The sequence below is a fragment of the Pseudophryne corroboree genome, chromosome 6 (assembly GCF_028390025.1).
Source record: "Pseudophryne corroboree isolate aPseCor3 chromosome 6, aPseCor3.hap2, whole genome shotgun sequence".
NCBI classification, from domain to species: domain Eukaryota; kingdom Metazoa; phylum Chordata; class Amphibia; order Anura; family Myobatrachidae; genus Pseudophryne; species Pseudophryne corroboree.
In genome coordinates this window covers 311,627,818-311,644,566 of record NC_086449.1, presented here as the reverse complement: position 1 = coordinate 311,644,566, position 16,749 = coordinate 311,627,818, and the positions used below count along the sequence as shown (strand labels likewise).

At 44.1% G+C, this 16,749-nt stretch overlaps 1 protein-coding gene across 1 annotated transcript in view; it reads left to right on the top strand.

The window, feature by feature from the left end:
* Window positions 1-16,408, top strand: part of TRPM1 (transient receptor potential cation channel subfamily M member 1) — a 307,999-nt gene extending 291,591 nt beyond the window's left edge. The window contains exons 24-27 of the mRNA XM_063926248.1: window positions 31-175; window positions 7,314-7,516; window positions 10,756-10,888; window positions 14,723-16,408. Coding sequence (XP_063782318.1) covers window positions 31-175; window positions 7,314-7,516; window positions 10,756-10,888; window positions 14,723-16,004 — 1,763 coding nt within the window. The 3' untranslated portion in view covers window positions 16,005-16,408. The remainder of the gene's footprint in view (window positions 1-30; window positions 176-7,313; window positions 7,517-10,755; window positions 10,889-14,722) is intronic.
* Window positions 16,409-16,749: the final 341 nt, after the last annotated feature.

Below are 16,749 nucleotides of genomic sequence, written 5' to 3'. Positions count from 1 at the left end.
GGAAAGCAAATACGTTGTATTTTGTTTCAGCTCCTTGTGGCGAAAACCTGTATGATGATGATGGAAAACGTCTTCCTCCTTGTATACCTGGGGCTTGGCTCACTCCAGCCATCATGGCATGTTATTTACTTGTGGCAAACATCCTCTTAGTAAACCTGTTAATAGCAGTGTTCAAGTAAGTTTTCAATTCATATATTGATAAAACAATGTATGTACTCGGACTATTCTTCACTACACTCCATTAGCTCATTAGTAAGGACACTGGACTCATGATTAATTTCCCAGTGCTGGCTCCATGAGACTTTGGACACGTTTTTGTATCTCTATATGGGGGAGATGCACTAAACCTTGGAGAGTGATAAAGTGGAGAGAGATAAAGTGCCAGCCAATCAGCTCCTGTCATTTTTCAAGCACAGCCTGTAACATGGCAGTTAGAAGCTAATTGGTTGGTAGTTTATTTCTCTCCACTTTATCACTCTCCAAGGTTTAGTACATCTCACCCTATGTGCCACAGGACCCATAAACTATATTGTAACCCAAGGCTGACAGTTAAGGGACACTGGGGCAGATGTATTAACCTGGAGAAGGTATAAGGAAGTGATAAACCAGTGATATGTGCAAGGTGATAAAGGCACTGGCCAATCAGCTCCAATATGTAAATTAACAGTTAGGATCTGATTGGCTGGTGCCTTTATCACCTTGCACATATCACTGGTTTATCACTTCCTTATGCCTTCTCCAGGTTAATACATCTGCCCCAATGAATTTACCTGCAAGTGCCTCTGCTATGGCTTTCAGCTGCTTTGCAGGATATGTTTTCAGAGACTAATTTCTACTCACAGCCTATGGAGCTGCAAGCAGGGATCAGCCTATTATAATTGAGATTATAAACTCCGCAGCTCATGTTTAATTCAATTGCTTGAAGGTGAAGGACTTGACTAAAACTTCTACTCAGCTGATTCTCATGTTATGACATTGTGCATGCTGTACTTCAGGGCCAACCAGGAGCTCACAGCAAGAGGCAAGACTAGGGTAATTTACAGAGAGCCTATCCAGGCAGCGGGGGGTCAGAAGCCCACTCGGATTAAAATTTGTGTGTGGCTGAGCCAGAGAGTGCACACCCTTCAACCGGTGTCGATGGCAAGTGCCATCCTGGCCAACTGGTAGCTAAGGCCCTGATCATCAACTCCAACACAAGGCTGATATAATTTCTTAAATGACAGTCAGCCAGAGGCAACAGATGCAACATATACAATCAGAGGCACAACACTCAATAGGTAGGCCACATAATACAATTTAGTGGTGATCACAGAAAAGCAGAAAGGCGGCTTTTTGAGTAATTTGCAAGGCCCACCTCACCGCCAGGCCACAGAAGAGCCGACACTTACAGTATTACAACTACTGGCTATAACGTATACCTATTAAGTTTGTCGCTGTTGTGGTCATCAGTGCAGAAGTGTCTAAGGGGGTGGTTCCCAAACTTTTTTGAATCACGGCGCCCTAGTGTATCAGAATTTTTTTCATGGCACCCCTAAGCCAAAAGTTTTTCTTATTAAGAAATGTAGAAATAAATATTAAATTAAGTAAATTGTGTTTATATGTCATCCTTTGGGTCAGTTATGTGTAGAGGGACAGGACTTGCTTCTGTTTGTCCACAAATTTTATGATTTAAAGCCAATAGCACTGGTTTTATCTATTACATTAACCATAAATAATTTCAGTTGGTCCTGGACCACCAAGCCAAGGCACCCCTGCAAGTGTCCTGAGGCACCCCAGGGTGCCACGGCACACAGTGGCAGATGTATTAAGCATGGAGAAGGATAAAGCAGTGATAAATGCAAAGTGATAACGCACAAGCCAATCAGCTCCTAACTGTCATTTTTCAAACCCGTAATGATTGGCTGGTGCGTTATCACCTTGCACTTATCACTGCTTTATCCCTTCTCCTGGTTAATACATCTGCCCCACAGTTTGAGAACCACTGGTCTAGGGAACAGAACCACAAAAGCAGATCAGCGTGCCTCTGGCATAATCATGCTCAAATAAGAACTACAGTATAACTACTTTCCAAAATATTATTGGTTTGTTACATTTTGTAAACTGGCTCATTTATTTTTTATCCCATGTTAACGTAGATATAAACAATATAATGTTTTAACACATAAGTTACAATTGTTTTTATATAACAAAAATGTAAGGGCATATTTCTTCTTGCCTGGCTGTTGTTACATTTTGGATCTCAGAGGACATATACAATGGCTTTACTTTCCGAGATAAGACCAGATAATTCAGAAAGAAAACAGCAGCTGTGGGCAAGTTAAAAATCTACAAGAATTATTTGGGTTTTCTTTGAAAAGCATTACTGCCATAAAGTTCCTAAACAATATAATCTCTCCTGATGGATGATTCCCATATTCTTTATTTCAGAGTACAGCCAACTGTCAAACTATATAGTTTTTCCTAGAATTTACTTGGCGGCCCACAGAAAACAGACAGTTACTGTTTAAGAGAAAGCAGATGGTAATGTAAGCCTATTAAGAAAGCAATGCACAGCCCAGCTAAGCCTAATACTTCTAATGAAGCCATTTCACAGAGCAGCAAACACACTAAACATTCATGTAGAATTCTGCCATCTGCTGACTGCTCAGGTTTAAAGTCATAAAAATATGAAATAAACATAAAAACATAAAATAATATGTTTGCTTAGAAGCACGTATGCTAGTTAAATTGCTTACTTTATAAAATAAAGTTATGAAATTAAAAAGAGAAGTTAGCACCAAGATGTATTTTATGTTATAGTATATAAATTAAATGTAATGCAACATTCATTACTTAATTGCAAATAAATAAATAAATAAATAAATTAAATTGACTTTTTTATGTTACTTATCTGCACCCATCAATCTTACCAGATTTTTATCATTCAGGCACATAAGGTGATTTTTTATCTAATGATTGAGTCGTGTGTGACCTGGTTGTATAACCTGACATCTGATATCAAGACCTAATGAATTAAACCTTCCATGTGTCTAGCTAACACAGGGTCATAGATTTAGGGAATTATTTACTAAAGGTCGATTTGGGGTTTTTGGTGTATTTGATTTAGCAAAATCGGAGATTTACTATAGGCAAACCCGACTGTAAAATCGAAAATAAAACCGAATCTCCATCAAAAACTAATATCGACCAAACATCGGTACTACTAGACGACTACAGGATCCCTTAACCACTTGCCTGGCATGGTCGCATCAGATGCGACCATACCAGCACAGGCTTTATCTGACCTGGTCGCACAAGATGCAACCAGTCAGATAAACTGCCTCACCCCACCGCACGTCACTGGTGTGCGGCTACAGGGACGTAAAACTTCCCCTGCTGCCACTCTCAGAGGGGCCAGAAGGTCGCTCTGCCTCCCTGCACCCTCCCCTGGTGTTTGTCATGCTGGCGATCACTGTTGATTGGTCAGCATGGCAGGACCCCCCTCCCAGCGGCTGCATACAATAGCAGCCGGTGGAGAAGTGTAACAAGCCCCACCTGTGTACCTGGCAGCTGTCCCGGCTGTTTAAAATAAAGTTGCGATGGTCACAATGTTTCCGATGTGTTGATGATGTACCAGACGATGTTCTGATGTTTGTGGGTGATTTCTTTTTTTTTACAAATATATATATATATTAAAAAAAAAATAAGATTAGAACTTCATTATGATGCCTATAAAGTGGAACCCTTTCTCCGAACAATCTCCCTCTCCTCCACATCACTCTCCTCTCTTGCCCTACTCCTACCACCCTACTACTCCTACCTACCTACTCCTGCCATTTTATAACAAATATAAAATCAAAAACATGAACTACAGATGTAGCCACCTTCTTTGTGGCTATGAAGCAGCTGCATGGGCACTCCTGGTGCACCTAGTTGCACCCGTGCCAAGCCATGCTGAGCCATGACTTCTAAGCAGAGGAGGATTTACCACAAGGCAACCAAAGCGGCTGCTTAGGGCCCTGTGAGTCTCAGGGGGCCCTGTGGTTCCCAGGAGGGACCACCGATAAGGCTGTATGGAGGGCATTTCCAGTGGATTAAAGTCTTCACCAAAAATGTCTGAGCGCTGGGCTGGCTAAATACTCCTGGCAGTCTGCCAGTGATGAGACAGCTGTTGGGTGCTGGATTCAGTGCACTCCTGTGTCTCCAGTCCTGCAGTATTGTGCGAGTGACCCATCATGACACATGTGTTTATGATGTCACATGCACACGCGCAGAGAGAGGAGCCGAAACTTTCACAGAGAAAAACATGAGGTCTTCCAGTGTACTTTATTACAGTATTTTTGCACTCAGGTCGGGTGGTGGGAGTGGGGGCACTGACTGATGGGAATACATACTTTTTACTGGTGGGTGGGATGCCAGCTGTCAAGATCCCGACAACGGCATCCTGCCAGCCAAAATGCCGGCAGCGGGGCAAGTGCTAAGAGTCCCCTTGCAAGCACGCTGCGCTTACCACGCTGCGGGCTAGGTGGTTCGCTGCGCTTGATACAGGTTCTATACTCACATAATGGGCAGTACGGACGGTGTAATGGTTAGCATTACTGCCTCACAGCACTGAGGTCATGGGTTCGATTCCCACCATGGCCCTAACTGTGTGGAGTTTGTATATTCTCCCCGTACTTGCGTGGGTTTCCTCCGGGTACTCCGGTTTCCTCCCACATTCCAAAAATATACTGGTAGGTTAATTGGCTCCCTACAAAATTAACCCTAGCGTGAATGTGTCTGCGTGTACATGTGATAGGGAATATAGATTGTAAGCTCCACTGGGGCAGGCACTGATGTGAATGGCCAAATATTCTTTGTAAAGCGCTGCGGAATATGTGTGCAGGGGTGTATCTTCCTATTGGCCAGGATGGCACTTGCCAGGGGCGCCGGCCAAGGAGGGGGGGGGGGGCACCGCCCGGCAGTGCCACCCGCGCCAAGGGGTAGAATGACATAGTAGTTCTCACTGAGTACATCCCTTAGCAGTGCTCATCCACTGCCGGACTCTTAGAAGCGTATTGCACTCTGACACTCTCTGTGACTACAGTCACAATGATGGTGAATATAGCCGGAGAGCAGGGCACTTCCAGGTATGGGGAGGGGCGAGGTACTTACTCTTCCTCATCCGCTCCCCTTCTCATTGGTCCCACGCGGTCTGTCACCAAACACCAACCACTACAATTAGCACCAGTCAGCAATGCAGCATGAGCATACCTGTACATTTTCTGCGTTACCGTAGCTGCACTGCATTGTCTATCCTGGCAGTCTGGATCACAGGTTAACAAACCTTTGTATGGAGAGGTATCTAGACCAATAACTGCCTGTCCAGCTGTGTTGAGACTACAAGTGCCAGCACACCTTGTCAACTGGATTTGCTGGGATATGTAATGCCATCACACCTAGAGAGGGTTTTTTAACTGTATGTATGTGTGCATATATCCCCTCGGTGTCCCTGTCCGCATCCTTCTTGTAATTCTCCCTCAGTGTTCCTGTCCACACCATCCCTGTAACTGCCCCATCAGTGACCCTGCCCATACACTCCTGTAATTCTCTCTGTGTCCCTGCCCGCACCCTCCCCGTAATTCCCTCTCAGTGTCCCTGACCTCAGCCTATCTGTAACTCCACGCTTTGTGTCCCTGGGTGGGGGAGGCGCCAGTTCCTTACTTTGCCAGGGGCGCTCAGACCCCTAGATACACCCCTGTATGTGTGCGCTATATAAATAAATGTCAGGGACACCCACGAGTGGGAATAGCCCCTGTCTGTCAGCATTGTCATCTGTCAGGATTCCGGCATCGGTATCCTGATCCCCGGGATCCCGGCAGCTGGCAAATTGATTGCATCCCGACTGATGCTATATCAATATGCTGTTATACTCTATTTTAAGTCATACTTGCCTACCTGACCCTCTCCATGAGGGAGAAAATGCTCTGTTCCTGGACTTTCCTGGTAATGTATGATTGCCATCACCTGTGGTGAAACACCTTTCTTATCAATAACTAGCTCACCACAGGTGATGGCAATCATACATTACCAGGAAAGTCCAGGAACAGAGCATTTTCTCCCTCATGGAGAGGGTCAGGTAGGCAAGTATGTTTTAAGTCAGGGATGGGGAACCTTCGGCCCTCCAGCTGCTGTTGAACTACACATCCCAGCATGCCTTGCAACAGTTTTAGCATGGCCAAATAGCAAAACTGTAGCAAGGCATGCTGGTATGTGTAGTTCAACAACAGCTGGAGGACCGAAGGTTCCCCATCCCTGTTTTAAGTACTACTGTGTATAGGCTAGACGATGGGGGCACTGATATATAATCAATACAATCACACTGCCTGACGAGGGTAATAATGGGTATTATAAAATGCTGATATAAAATGTAGTCAGTGAGTGGATCAATCACTGAAGGAAGAAAGTAATATGCTGTAATAGAAAATAAGGAGGAAAAACAACAAATAATGTAAGAGGCATATATCAGAAACAAAAATATAGTGCTATTGATTGGGGCCCCAAGTCGGTGTCCTGCTTAGGGCCCCATGAGGTCTAAATCCACCTCTGCTTCTAAGAAAGTGCCAATATGGGATTTAGAAATCAGAGTGTGTGATCAAGTTGATAGTACTTGGGAGGGACGAATTCTCTAGAACATATCCTAGCAGCTCAATGTTATTTTCATACTTGCCAACATCAATAATCTCCTCTTCGGGAGAAGCAAAAGAGAGGAGATGCATCTGATAAGGGTGGGGCTGGGTTATTCTATGAATTTAGAGGATGGGGGAAGGGAGGTGGACTATTGGATTATACAAAAATCCAGATGTCTCCCAGGTGTTACGGGACAGTAGGGAAGCATAATTATTTTATACACTTCATTTTGTGTTTTTAGTAGTCAGTACAATAAAAAAAAACTTGCACAATTACTCAGTATTCATAACACGTTTAAATAGTTCTATGCTTTAAAGTAGAGAGCAGATTTATTAAAAAAAAAAAAAAAACAACAGAAAAGTGCATGTGTTGCCAATAGCAACCAATTAGATTCTAGCTAGTATACGCTTATGTAAAGAAGTATGAGTGACTGTTTTTCGCTCCCCACCTCCAGAATGCACATGCGCATCAAAAATGTGTACACATATGTCTTAAATATGGTTTCTTACATTTGAGGAGCTGGAAATTAATTTATTTGCTTGCATAGGTATTCATCATATGCAAGCTATTTATTTCCCTAGTCTTATTGAGATTAAAGAAACCTCAACAGTAATGGCAGTTACATGATACAAGTACTGTAATAATATTATGATCTTTCTTTACAGTAATACATTTTTTGAAGTAAAGTCAATTTCAAACCAAGTGTGGAAGTTCCAGCGTTACCAGCTTATCATGACTTTCCATGACAGACCTGTCTTGCCACCTCCAATGATCATCTTCAGTCACCTGTTCATTATTTTGAAGCGCATTTGTTGTTGCTGCAAAAAGATGCAGGAAGGGGACCAGGATGAGCGAGACAGGGGCCTGAGTAAGTCAGGAATTACATTTTTTGTTCAAATTTATTGTGCTCTTCTTTATACTGAAGATTGTTGCCATATAATGGAACAGTATTGTGCACCAATATTCATACAAATACAGGTAATATGTTTCCAGGGTAAGCGTAACATCATTGAGAATGTAGTTGATTAAGTCACTGGGTACCAGTAACATCACTGAAGGTACATCCTAGCAGATCACTGGCTACTAGTAACATCACTGAAGGTACTTCCTAGCAGATCACTGGCCACTAGTAACATCACTGAAGGTACATCCTAGCAGATCACTGGCCACTAGTAACATCACTGAGGGTACTTCCTAGCAGATCACTGGCCACTAGTAACATCACTGAAGGTACATCCTAGCAGATCACTGGCCACTAGTAACATCACTGAGGGTACTTCCTAGCAGATCACTGGCCACTAGTAACATCACTGAAGGTACATCCTAGCAGATCACTGGGTACTAGTAACATGACTGAAGGTACATCCTAGCAGATGGAAAAAAAAAAAGACAAACGGCTGCGCTGGATGTCAGGAAATAAATCTACTGTACAGAAAGCCAACGTAAAATGTAACAATATTTATTATAAATAAAACATATAATCCGGTAGATGATTAGGGAACATTCACTAAAGGTAAAACTGAGTGTAACTTGTAGTAGCTCAGGATCAATAGTATAACATGGCTTTAAAGAAAGAGTTCCGTGTTCCACTTGATGGATTGGTAATTAGTAAGTATCAGGTGCACTGATAATATCCCAATGAACTCAGAGTCCCTCAGTTGAAATGAAACTTAATACCTCTCCAATGGGCTGGTCAGAGCCGAGCGTCCTCGGCTTCAGTGTCCTGCAATGCCCATATGTGCTGTGCAGCGGAGGGGAGAAGACCGTCTTTTTCACAGCCAGGCTGAAGCGGCGTGTATGTTGAAGCCGCTGATGATGGGAGCTGTAGACGGAGGGTGTAGTAGGGACCGATGTGTACCTGGTGGTTTCACCTGAGCTTGGTACGGGTGGGGGCGGGTCCTGACGCGTTTCGTCACGCTCCACGTGACTTTTTCAAAGGTTTGAAAAAGTCACGTGGAGCGTGACGAAACGCGTCAGAATCCACCCCCACCCGTACCAAGCTCAGGTGAAACCACCAGGTACACATCGGTCCCTACTACACCCTCCGTCTACAGCTCCCATCATCAGCGGCTTCAACATACACGCCGCTTCAGCCTGGTTGTGAAAAAGACGGTCTTCTCCCCTCCGCTGCACAGCACATATGGGCATTGCAGGACACTGAAGCCGAGGACGCTCGGCTCTGACCAGCCCATTGGAGAGGTATTAAGTTTCATTTCAACTGAGGGACTTTGATTTCATTGGGATATTATCAGTGCACCTGATACTTACTAATTACCAATCCATCAAGTGGAACACGGAACTCTTTCTTTAAAGCCATGTTATACTATTGATCCTGAGCTACTACAAGTTACACTCAGTTTTACCTTTAGTGAATGTTCCCTAATCATCTACCGGATTATATGTTTTATTTATAATAAATATTGTTACATTTTACGTTGGCTTTCTGTACAGTAGATTTATTTCCTGACATCCAGCGCAGCCGTTTGTCTTTTTTCTTCTTGCTGTCACCACAATACTACACATAGTATTCCGGCAAGCGCAGCATCTCAGGAATTATAATTGGTATTATATCTTTTCAGACGTGTTATTTATTAATTTAATCCATACAATTGGACGATCAGGCGCTCGTTTTGCAGTTTTTTTGTTTTGTTTCTCTACATCCTAGCAGATCACTGGGTACTAGTAACATCACTGAGGGTACTTCCTAGCAGATCACTGGGTACCAGTAACATTACTGAGGGTACCTCCTGGCAGATCACTGGGTGCTAGTAACATCACTGAGGGTACACCCTAGCAGATCACTGGGTACTAGTAACATCACTGAGGGTACTTCCTAGCAGATCACTGGGTACTAGTAACATCACTGAGGGTACTTCCTAGCAGGTCACTGGGTACTAGTAACATCACTGAGGGTACTTCCTAGCAGATCACTGGGTACCAGTAACATTACTGAGGGTACCTCCTGGCAGATCACTGGGTGCTAGTAACATCACTGAGGGTACACCCTAGCAGATCACTGGGTACTAGTAACATCACTGAGGGTACTTCCTAGCAGATCACTGGGTACTAGTAACATCACTGAGGGTACTTCCTAGCAGATCACTGGCCACTAGTAACATCACTGAAGGTACATCCTAGCAGATCACTCGGTACTAGTAACATCACTGAGGGTACTTCCTAGCAGATCACTGGGTACTAGTAACATCACTGAAGGTACATCCTAGCAGATCACTGGGTACTAGTAACATCACTGAGGGTAAATCCTAGCAGATCACTGGGTACTAGTAACATCACTGAGGGTACTTCCTAGCAGATCACTGGCCACTAGTAACATCACTGAAGGTACATCCTAGCAGATCACTGGGTACTAGTAACATCACTGAGGGTACTTCCTAGCAGATCACTGGCCACTAGTAACATCACTGATGGTGCATCCTAGCAGATCACTGGCCACTAGTAACATCACTGATTGTGCATCCTAGCAGATCACTGGGTACCAGTAACATTACTGAGGGTACCTCCTGGCAGATCACTGGGTGCCAGTAACATCACTGAGGGTACACCCTAGCAGTTCAGTGGGAACTAGTGAGAAGCAAATTGTCAGTGAAATATCACACAAATCAAACTTTGTGGCGGAAAAATCCTTAGACAGAGATTTCAAAATTCAAGCAATAAGTTCTTTTTGAGCTTTGCACAGTATTTTATAAATTTAAGTTTTGCAGAAGATGAGGGTCAGTTAGTTCATTCTTCTGTGTTGTGTGCTTAGAGTAGGAAGGGGAACTCTTAAGTCCGAATTCTGCTGCCAAAATGTGCCAAATTTTGTGGAACAGCTATAAACGTTTTGCTCATCCTTTATGTAAATCATGAGCATGAATAAATATGTAACCACTTTTAGAGGAGCCTAGTAAATTCATAGGCTACATTTTCACATATATTCATTGGCTTCATTAAATGTTTACCCCTATTCTGTGTCTACCCCTAAATGGTGCACTTTAAGTACTGTACAAGTCAGTCAATCAATCTAAAGCATTAGGTTCTGCACTACCCCTATGTTACCAGAGTGTGTGAAAGTCATTGATGCTTTGAATTTGTTCTGTAATCCTACAGAACTATTTCTAAATGATGAAGAGGTAAAGAAACTGTATGAGTTTGAAGAGCAATGTGTGGAGGAATATTTCCAAGAGAAGGAAGATGAGCAGCAGTCTTCTAATGATGAACGTATTCGGGTTACTTCAGAAAGGTATTCTCAGTGCAAGCTGCAAAGACTCAATATCCCGGATTAAAATTAGTTTCAAGTCACATTTCTGTAGATCAGTGTTTCTCCAACTGATATCCGCAGTAACATAAGGTCCTGAAAAGGTGTTTCAGGGATTCTGCATGGTGAATATGTGTAATGGTGTAAAAAATTATTGGCAGTATTACATTTGCCCACATCCGACACTAACCATTCTGCTGCTGATAGTGGATGGACAATCAACTGCTCCACCAATTCCTCACTCCTGGAGATTCTTAGTACCATCCCTGAGAACTCATCATCAAATGCCATGCCCTGCCACACCCAGGCTATGTGGCAGAGGGAGAGCCTGCTATAGAGAGAGTTTTTACATACTTGTTTTTTCAAACATCTTGAATAAGTGATCATTTGCAAAGGAAACAAGAAGAGGGTAAACTTAGTGAAGAAATTGACACATTTTACACAGCAGTAACAATCCCACAACTTCTTTAGTCAAGGCACCAGCTTTTGAGGGAGATGGTATATGTACAGGCAGGTGTTCCGTAGTAAGTTTTGTCAGTTTTTGAGGGTTCCACTTGCTAAAGTATATTTAGAAGTACTTTTCTAGATCATGGGCGTAATTGGGGTCAGTGACATCTGGTGCTCTGGATAGCCCTCCAGTGCCCAAAAAGGGGGCATGGCATCATGAGAAGGGGATAGAGACTTGTCTGGCTGCACTGCCGGCTCTCAGGGGTGGATTGGCGCACCAGGACAGATTCCGATGAACCGGTCCCAAACCCCCCTCAACATGGGCCAATTCACACTCAGGCTGAGCTGACTCACAGTGCTTCCAGTACTTGCGGTTCATTGGAACACAATCCGGAATATAGGCTAGCAGGCACTACCAGGTGCCACTAGCCATGAAAAGTGGTGAAGCTTTTCTACCAACGGGGGACCTGGCGAAAGTTAACCAGCCCAGCAGCATCCTCTCTCTGGCACTGGCCAAAGGTCTCTTCAATGAGCCCGGCCCAGGAGCAGCAGCACAGCGATGGTCGGAGCCGGGTTCACTACACCCGCCGCCACCCTGGCTCCCGCACTCTCACTGAACTGGCCAGAGCGGCAACTGAGCACTAAAGGGGACCCGACACAGAGGTTATTTTTAATTACATTATTTGCATTATCATGATGGTGTAAGGGTTAGGACGTCCCCGGTCACAGTGTATGGTTTGGGGACTGGACAGGAGCAGGATGTACCTTGTTCTCAGGATGCCAGCTGATCAGGCAGCACTCACAGCCAGCCATGGGACAATCTCTTATGCAAAGCCCTTATAGCTGCCCAATGTCTGTCCATGATGATGGGCATATTTATGTAATGCGGTGGCTACGTATGTAATGTGGTGGCTACGTATGTAATGTGGTGCTATTTGTGTAATGAGGTGCTATACGTGTAATGTGGTGCTATTCATATAATGTGGTGCAATACGTGTAGGCCCTCATTCCGAGTTGTTCGCTTGCTAGCTGCTTTTAGCAGCATTGCACACGCTAGGCCGCCGCCCTCTGGGAGTGTATCTTAGCATAGCAGAATTGCGAACGAAAGATTAGCAGAACTGCGAATAGAAAATTCTTAGCAGTTTCTGAGTAGCTCGAGACTTACTCCTACACTGTGATCAGCTCAGCCCATTTCGTTCCTGGTTTGACGTCACAAACACACCCAGCGTTTGGCCAGCCACTCCGCCGTTTCTCCAGACACTCCCGCGTTTTATCCTGGCATGCCTGCGTTTTTCCGCACACTCCCAGAAAACGGTCAGTTTCCGCCCAGAAACACCCACTTCCTGTCAATCACACTCTGATCACTTCAACGATGAAAATTCTTAGTTCGGACGTGAGTAAATCTACTAAGTTTTGTGCTAAAATACTTAGCGCATGCGCGCTGCGTACCATGCGCATGTGCATTTTTGCCTTAATCGTTCCGTTGTGAAAATCAGCAACGAGCGAACAACTCGGAATGACCCCCGTAGTGCGGTGCTATACGTGTAATGTGGTGCTATTCATGTAATAATGTGGTGGCTAAGTATGTCCCAGTGGATTGGCCACTGGGACAGATTCCGCTGCGCTGGTCCGCTGTGTCTGTGTTTCACTACTTGTATGTGCTACCTCCCTGTACTGTGCTGTATGTAGTGTGTGCACCCCCTCCCTGTACTGTGCTGTATGTAGTGTGTGCTCCCCCTCCCTGTACTGTGCTGTATGTAGTGTGTGCTCCCCCTCCCTGTACTGTGCTGTATGTAGTGTGTGCTCCCCTTCCCTATACTGTGCTGTATGTAGTGTGTGCTCCCTCCCTGTACCGTGCTGTATGTAGTCTGTGCTCTCTCCCTGTACTGTGCTGTATGTAGTGTGTGCTCCCCCTCCCTGTACTGTGCTGTATGTAGTGTGTGCTCCCCCTCCCTGTACTGTGCTGTATGTAGTGTGTGCTCCCCCTCCCTGTACTGTGCTGTATGTAGTGTGTGCTCCCCCTCCCTATACTGTGCTGTATGTAGTCTGTGCTCTCTCCCTGTACTGTGCTGTATGTAGTGTGTGCTCCCCCTCCCTGCACTGTACTGTATGTCTGTATGTAGTGTGTGCTCCCTCCAGGTACTGTGCTGTATGTAGTGTGTGCTCCCCCTCCCTGTACTTTGAAACATATAAGGTTAAAACAAGGGGGTTTGTAGAATGAAAAATCAATAAAACCATAAGTAGATTAAAGGCATGACTGCATTGTCAGTAGACACTGAAAGTAGGCATATCAGTCCTTGTATATTCAGATGTACATCAGGGAAGGGCATTGTAGCAGCATATGTATAAAGTCGCAGGTAAACATTAGCATAACGTGATGCAAAGGAGCAGGGCTGTTTCTAGCCAATTTGGCTCCCAGTGCGAGATTTAAAAATGCGCCCCCCCCATGACATAAAAAAATGTGCCCCCCCACACACACACACCTAGATTAAAAAAAAAAACTTGCGCGCGCACCCGGAAAGGGGGCATGGACTCATCTAAATGGGTGTGGCCTCGTCTGAAAAGACTACCTCACAATCCAGTTTTTGACCCTGCTCCAACAGATCACGACCACCACAGGAAAAAAAATTCCACCATATTAAGCCCCACACAGTAATGCCCCCTGCACCATATTATGCCACACACCGCAATGCCCTTGATACATTAAATCCCCACACTACGGCAGGCAAGAGTCCCCATTTCACACATTACGGCAGGTGTCCCCATTTTACACATTGAGAGAGAGAGAGAGAATACTTACAGAGGCGATTACCGCTCTTCGGCCCGCCTCACCAGTCACTCCCAGTGCGGTTGCACTGCTCGCCTGCCCCAAGAAACGGCCCTGCAAAGGAGGCCCAACTGTATCTAGCTCAGAATCAGGACCTCTGAGGAGTGACCCCACTCTCTTGACAGCCCCTCCCCCTCAATAGACTCCACCCCTTTAGGGCTGCTTCCATAAATTTCCCTGGCTAGTGTTCGATCCCAATCCACCCCTGCCATCTCCTACACTGTGACAGAAGCTGAGCGCTGCACGAGAATGTCACAGTTCAGCACCCGGCTCCTGTCACTGGGGATTCTGCATTTGGAGGGTGACAACAAATTTCAGCCCACATCCCTCTAGTGATTCCAGTGTTCTAGATGATTGTTCATTATTTGAACTAAAAAAAAAAAAGCAATTATTATGTTCATTAACTCAGAGCAATAACTTCCTACCACATTATTGGAGTAAGTTAGATATATGCTGAAACAAAATGTGGAAACTTCCAGGGATAAATAGTAACTGTGTAACATTGTTTTTGTTTTATACTGAGCTGTCTCTGCTTCATTTTGCAGAGTTGAAAATATGTCCGTGCGTTTGGAAGAAGTCAACGAACGTGAGCACTTCATGAAAGCTTCTCTTCAGACAGTTGACCTCCGGCTTTCTCAGCTGGAAGAACTTTCAGGTAGAATGGTTAATGCTCTCGAAAAGCTTGTTGGAATTGACAAATCAGAACTGATTCACGTACGCTCACGGGCTTCCTCTGAGTGTGATGCAGCCTTTCTCCTGAGACAAGGCAGCGTTAACAGCTCTGATGGCAACAGCATGTACAAGTACCACATGGAGGCCGATGAATTAACCTGTGACGACAGCATAGGTTCAATGTCACCTGCATTGGGGCAGCGTAGAAAAGCTTATTCTGTTGGGACAAAAACTGAGAAAGGTGAAGAAGAAGAACAAAAGACACAACTGGTGCCCCGACAAGCAAGTCTACGCTGTGCTTCAAGCGCCAATGCTGTTGCAGCAAAAGACTTTAATAAAGTTACCTTAGGAATTGTTTCACAAACAACAAGACCAATTTCCTGTATAGATATTTGGACTCCAGAGAGTGATAAACATCCCGAAAACATAAAAAAAGCTGAGGAGCAATCTCTCATGCAGAAGGATGTTCTTATGAATGGCCAATCCATCACAAGTTCTGATTTTTCAAACTCTCATTTAACAGTAGAACGAACAAAACTAGAAGCAACAATATCTTATCCTTTAGAGAAATCAAAAGCGGTGCGTTACTATCCTGGTCAGTCTTTTAATACTTGTCAAACAACAATGACAAAATCTAGAAGTTATATTTTTACCCAAGGTGGAAAATTAGTTGGGGGTGTTAACAATTGGACAACAGAGTATAGCACAATTATGGACCAGATGTGTCCCACTGCAGTGGAAGATTGGACAGACCAGTGGAACTTCCAAGGAGATGTTTCTAGCAAGCAAACTCCAGAGCTTCCTAACATTGTATCGGATTCTGAGATCCAGGCTGAGCTGAAGCCGTTGTTGACTGATACAGAAGATGACAGTGACGTTGGAGAAATAGGAAACAGTGCCTCCTACCCTTGCACACTTTTCACCGAAGGGTTGGAAACAGAAAAGTTACTCTCTGTGAAGTCAGATAAAACTTGCAGCTTTGCTTCTCCTAGGTCAAAGAGTTTACACAGCCATTCTAGAAAATCACGGTCCTTAATGGATAAGTTAGAGAGACCTGGACATGCTAGCAGTGTCATGAATATTGTAGTGGCCTGCGGTAGTGCAGAGGACACAAAAACTAAGAAAGAAACTGCATCTACAGAAACAGAGTGTTAATGTTAAATGACATATTGTATACTGATAAGTGAGAGTAGTGGAATGCCTGTCATCATAAAATCATTTTGCTACACAGGTAAATAACATCATAAACAATTAACATCAAAAATAATTTTGTCCAGACAATATAATCACGTATAATATAAATGCAATGATCTTTATGCCTACCATGGTTGAGAAATAGGGCTGTTTCAGTTTCAATTTGGTCATGAATATATGCAAACCTATCTGATGGAAGAATTAGGAAGTATTATCCTGTTTATAATATTTATTTTCTTGTGCCGACACTGTTGTATTGGTTTTTGGTGAAGGAACGTGACATAACAGTACAGATATCACCTTACCTAGCTTTGTTGAAATCACACATAAGACTTTTCGCGCACCATGGGGATGTAAACAATGAAACGCCATGTTATTGGGCATTCTCCAAACTCCAATGTACTGTATGTTGGAACCACAGGGAAGCCAGTGTTCTGTTTGTAATATGCGAGCTGTGACTGTGGGGGACATGTACCAAGCAGTGATAAAAGTGGAGAAGTGAGCGAGTGGAGAAGTTGCCCATGGCAACCAATCAGCTGCTCTGTATACTTTTATAGTATGCATATTATAAATGTTGCGTCAATGCTGATTGGTTGCCTTGGGCAACTTCTCCACTGGCTCACTTCTCCACTTTTATCACTGCTTAGTACATGTCCTCCTTTGTTTGGAAAAGGTAATAAGCACCTCCTAAAAAGCCAAGCAATGA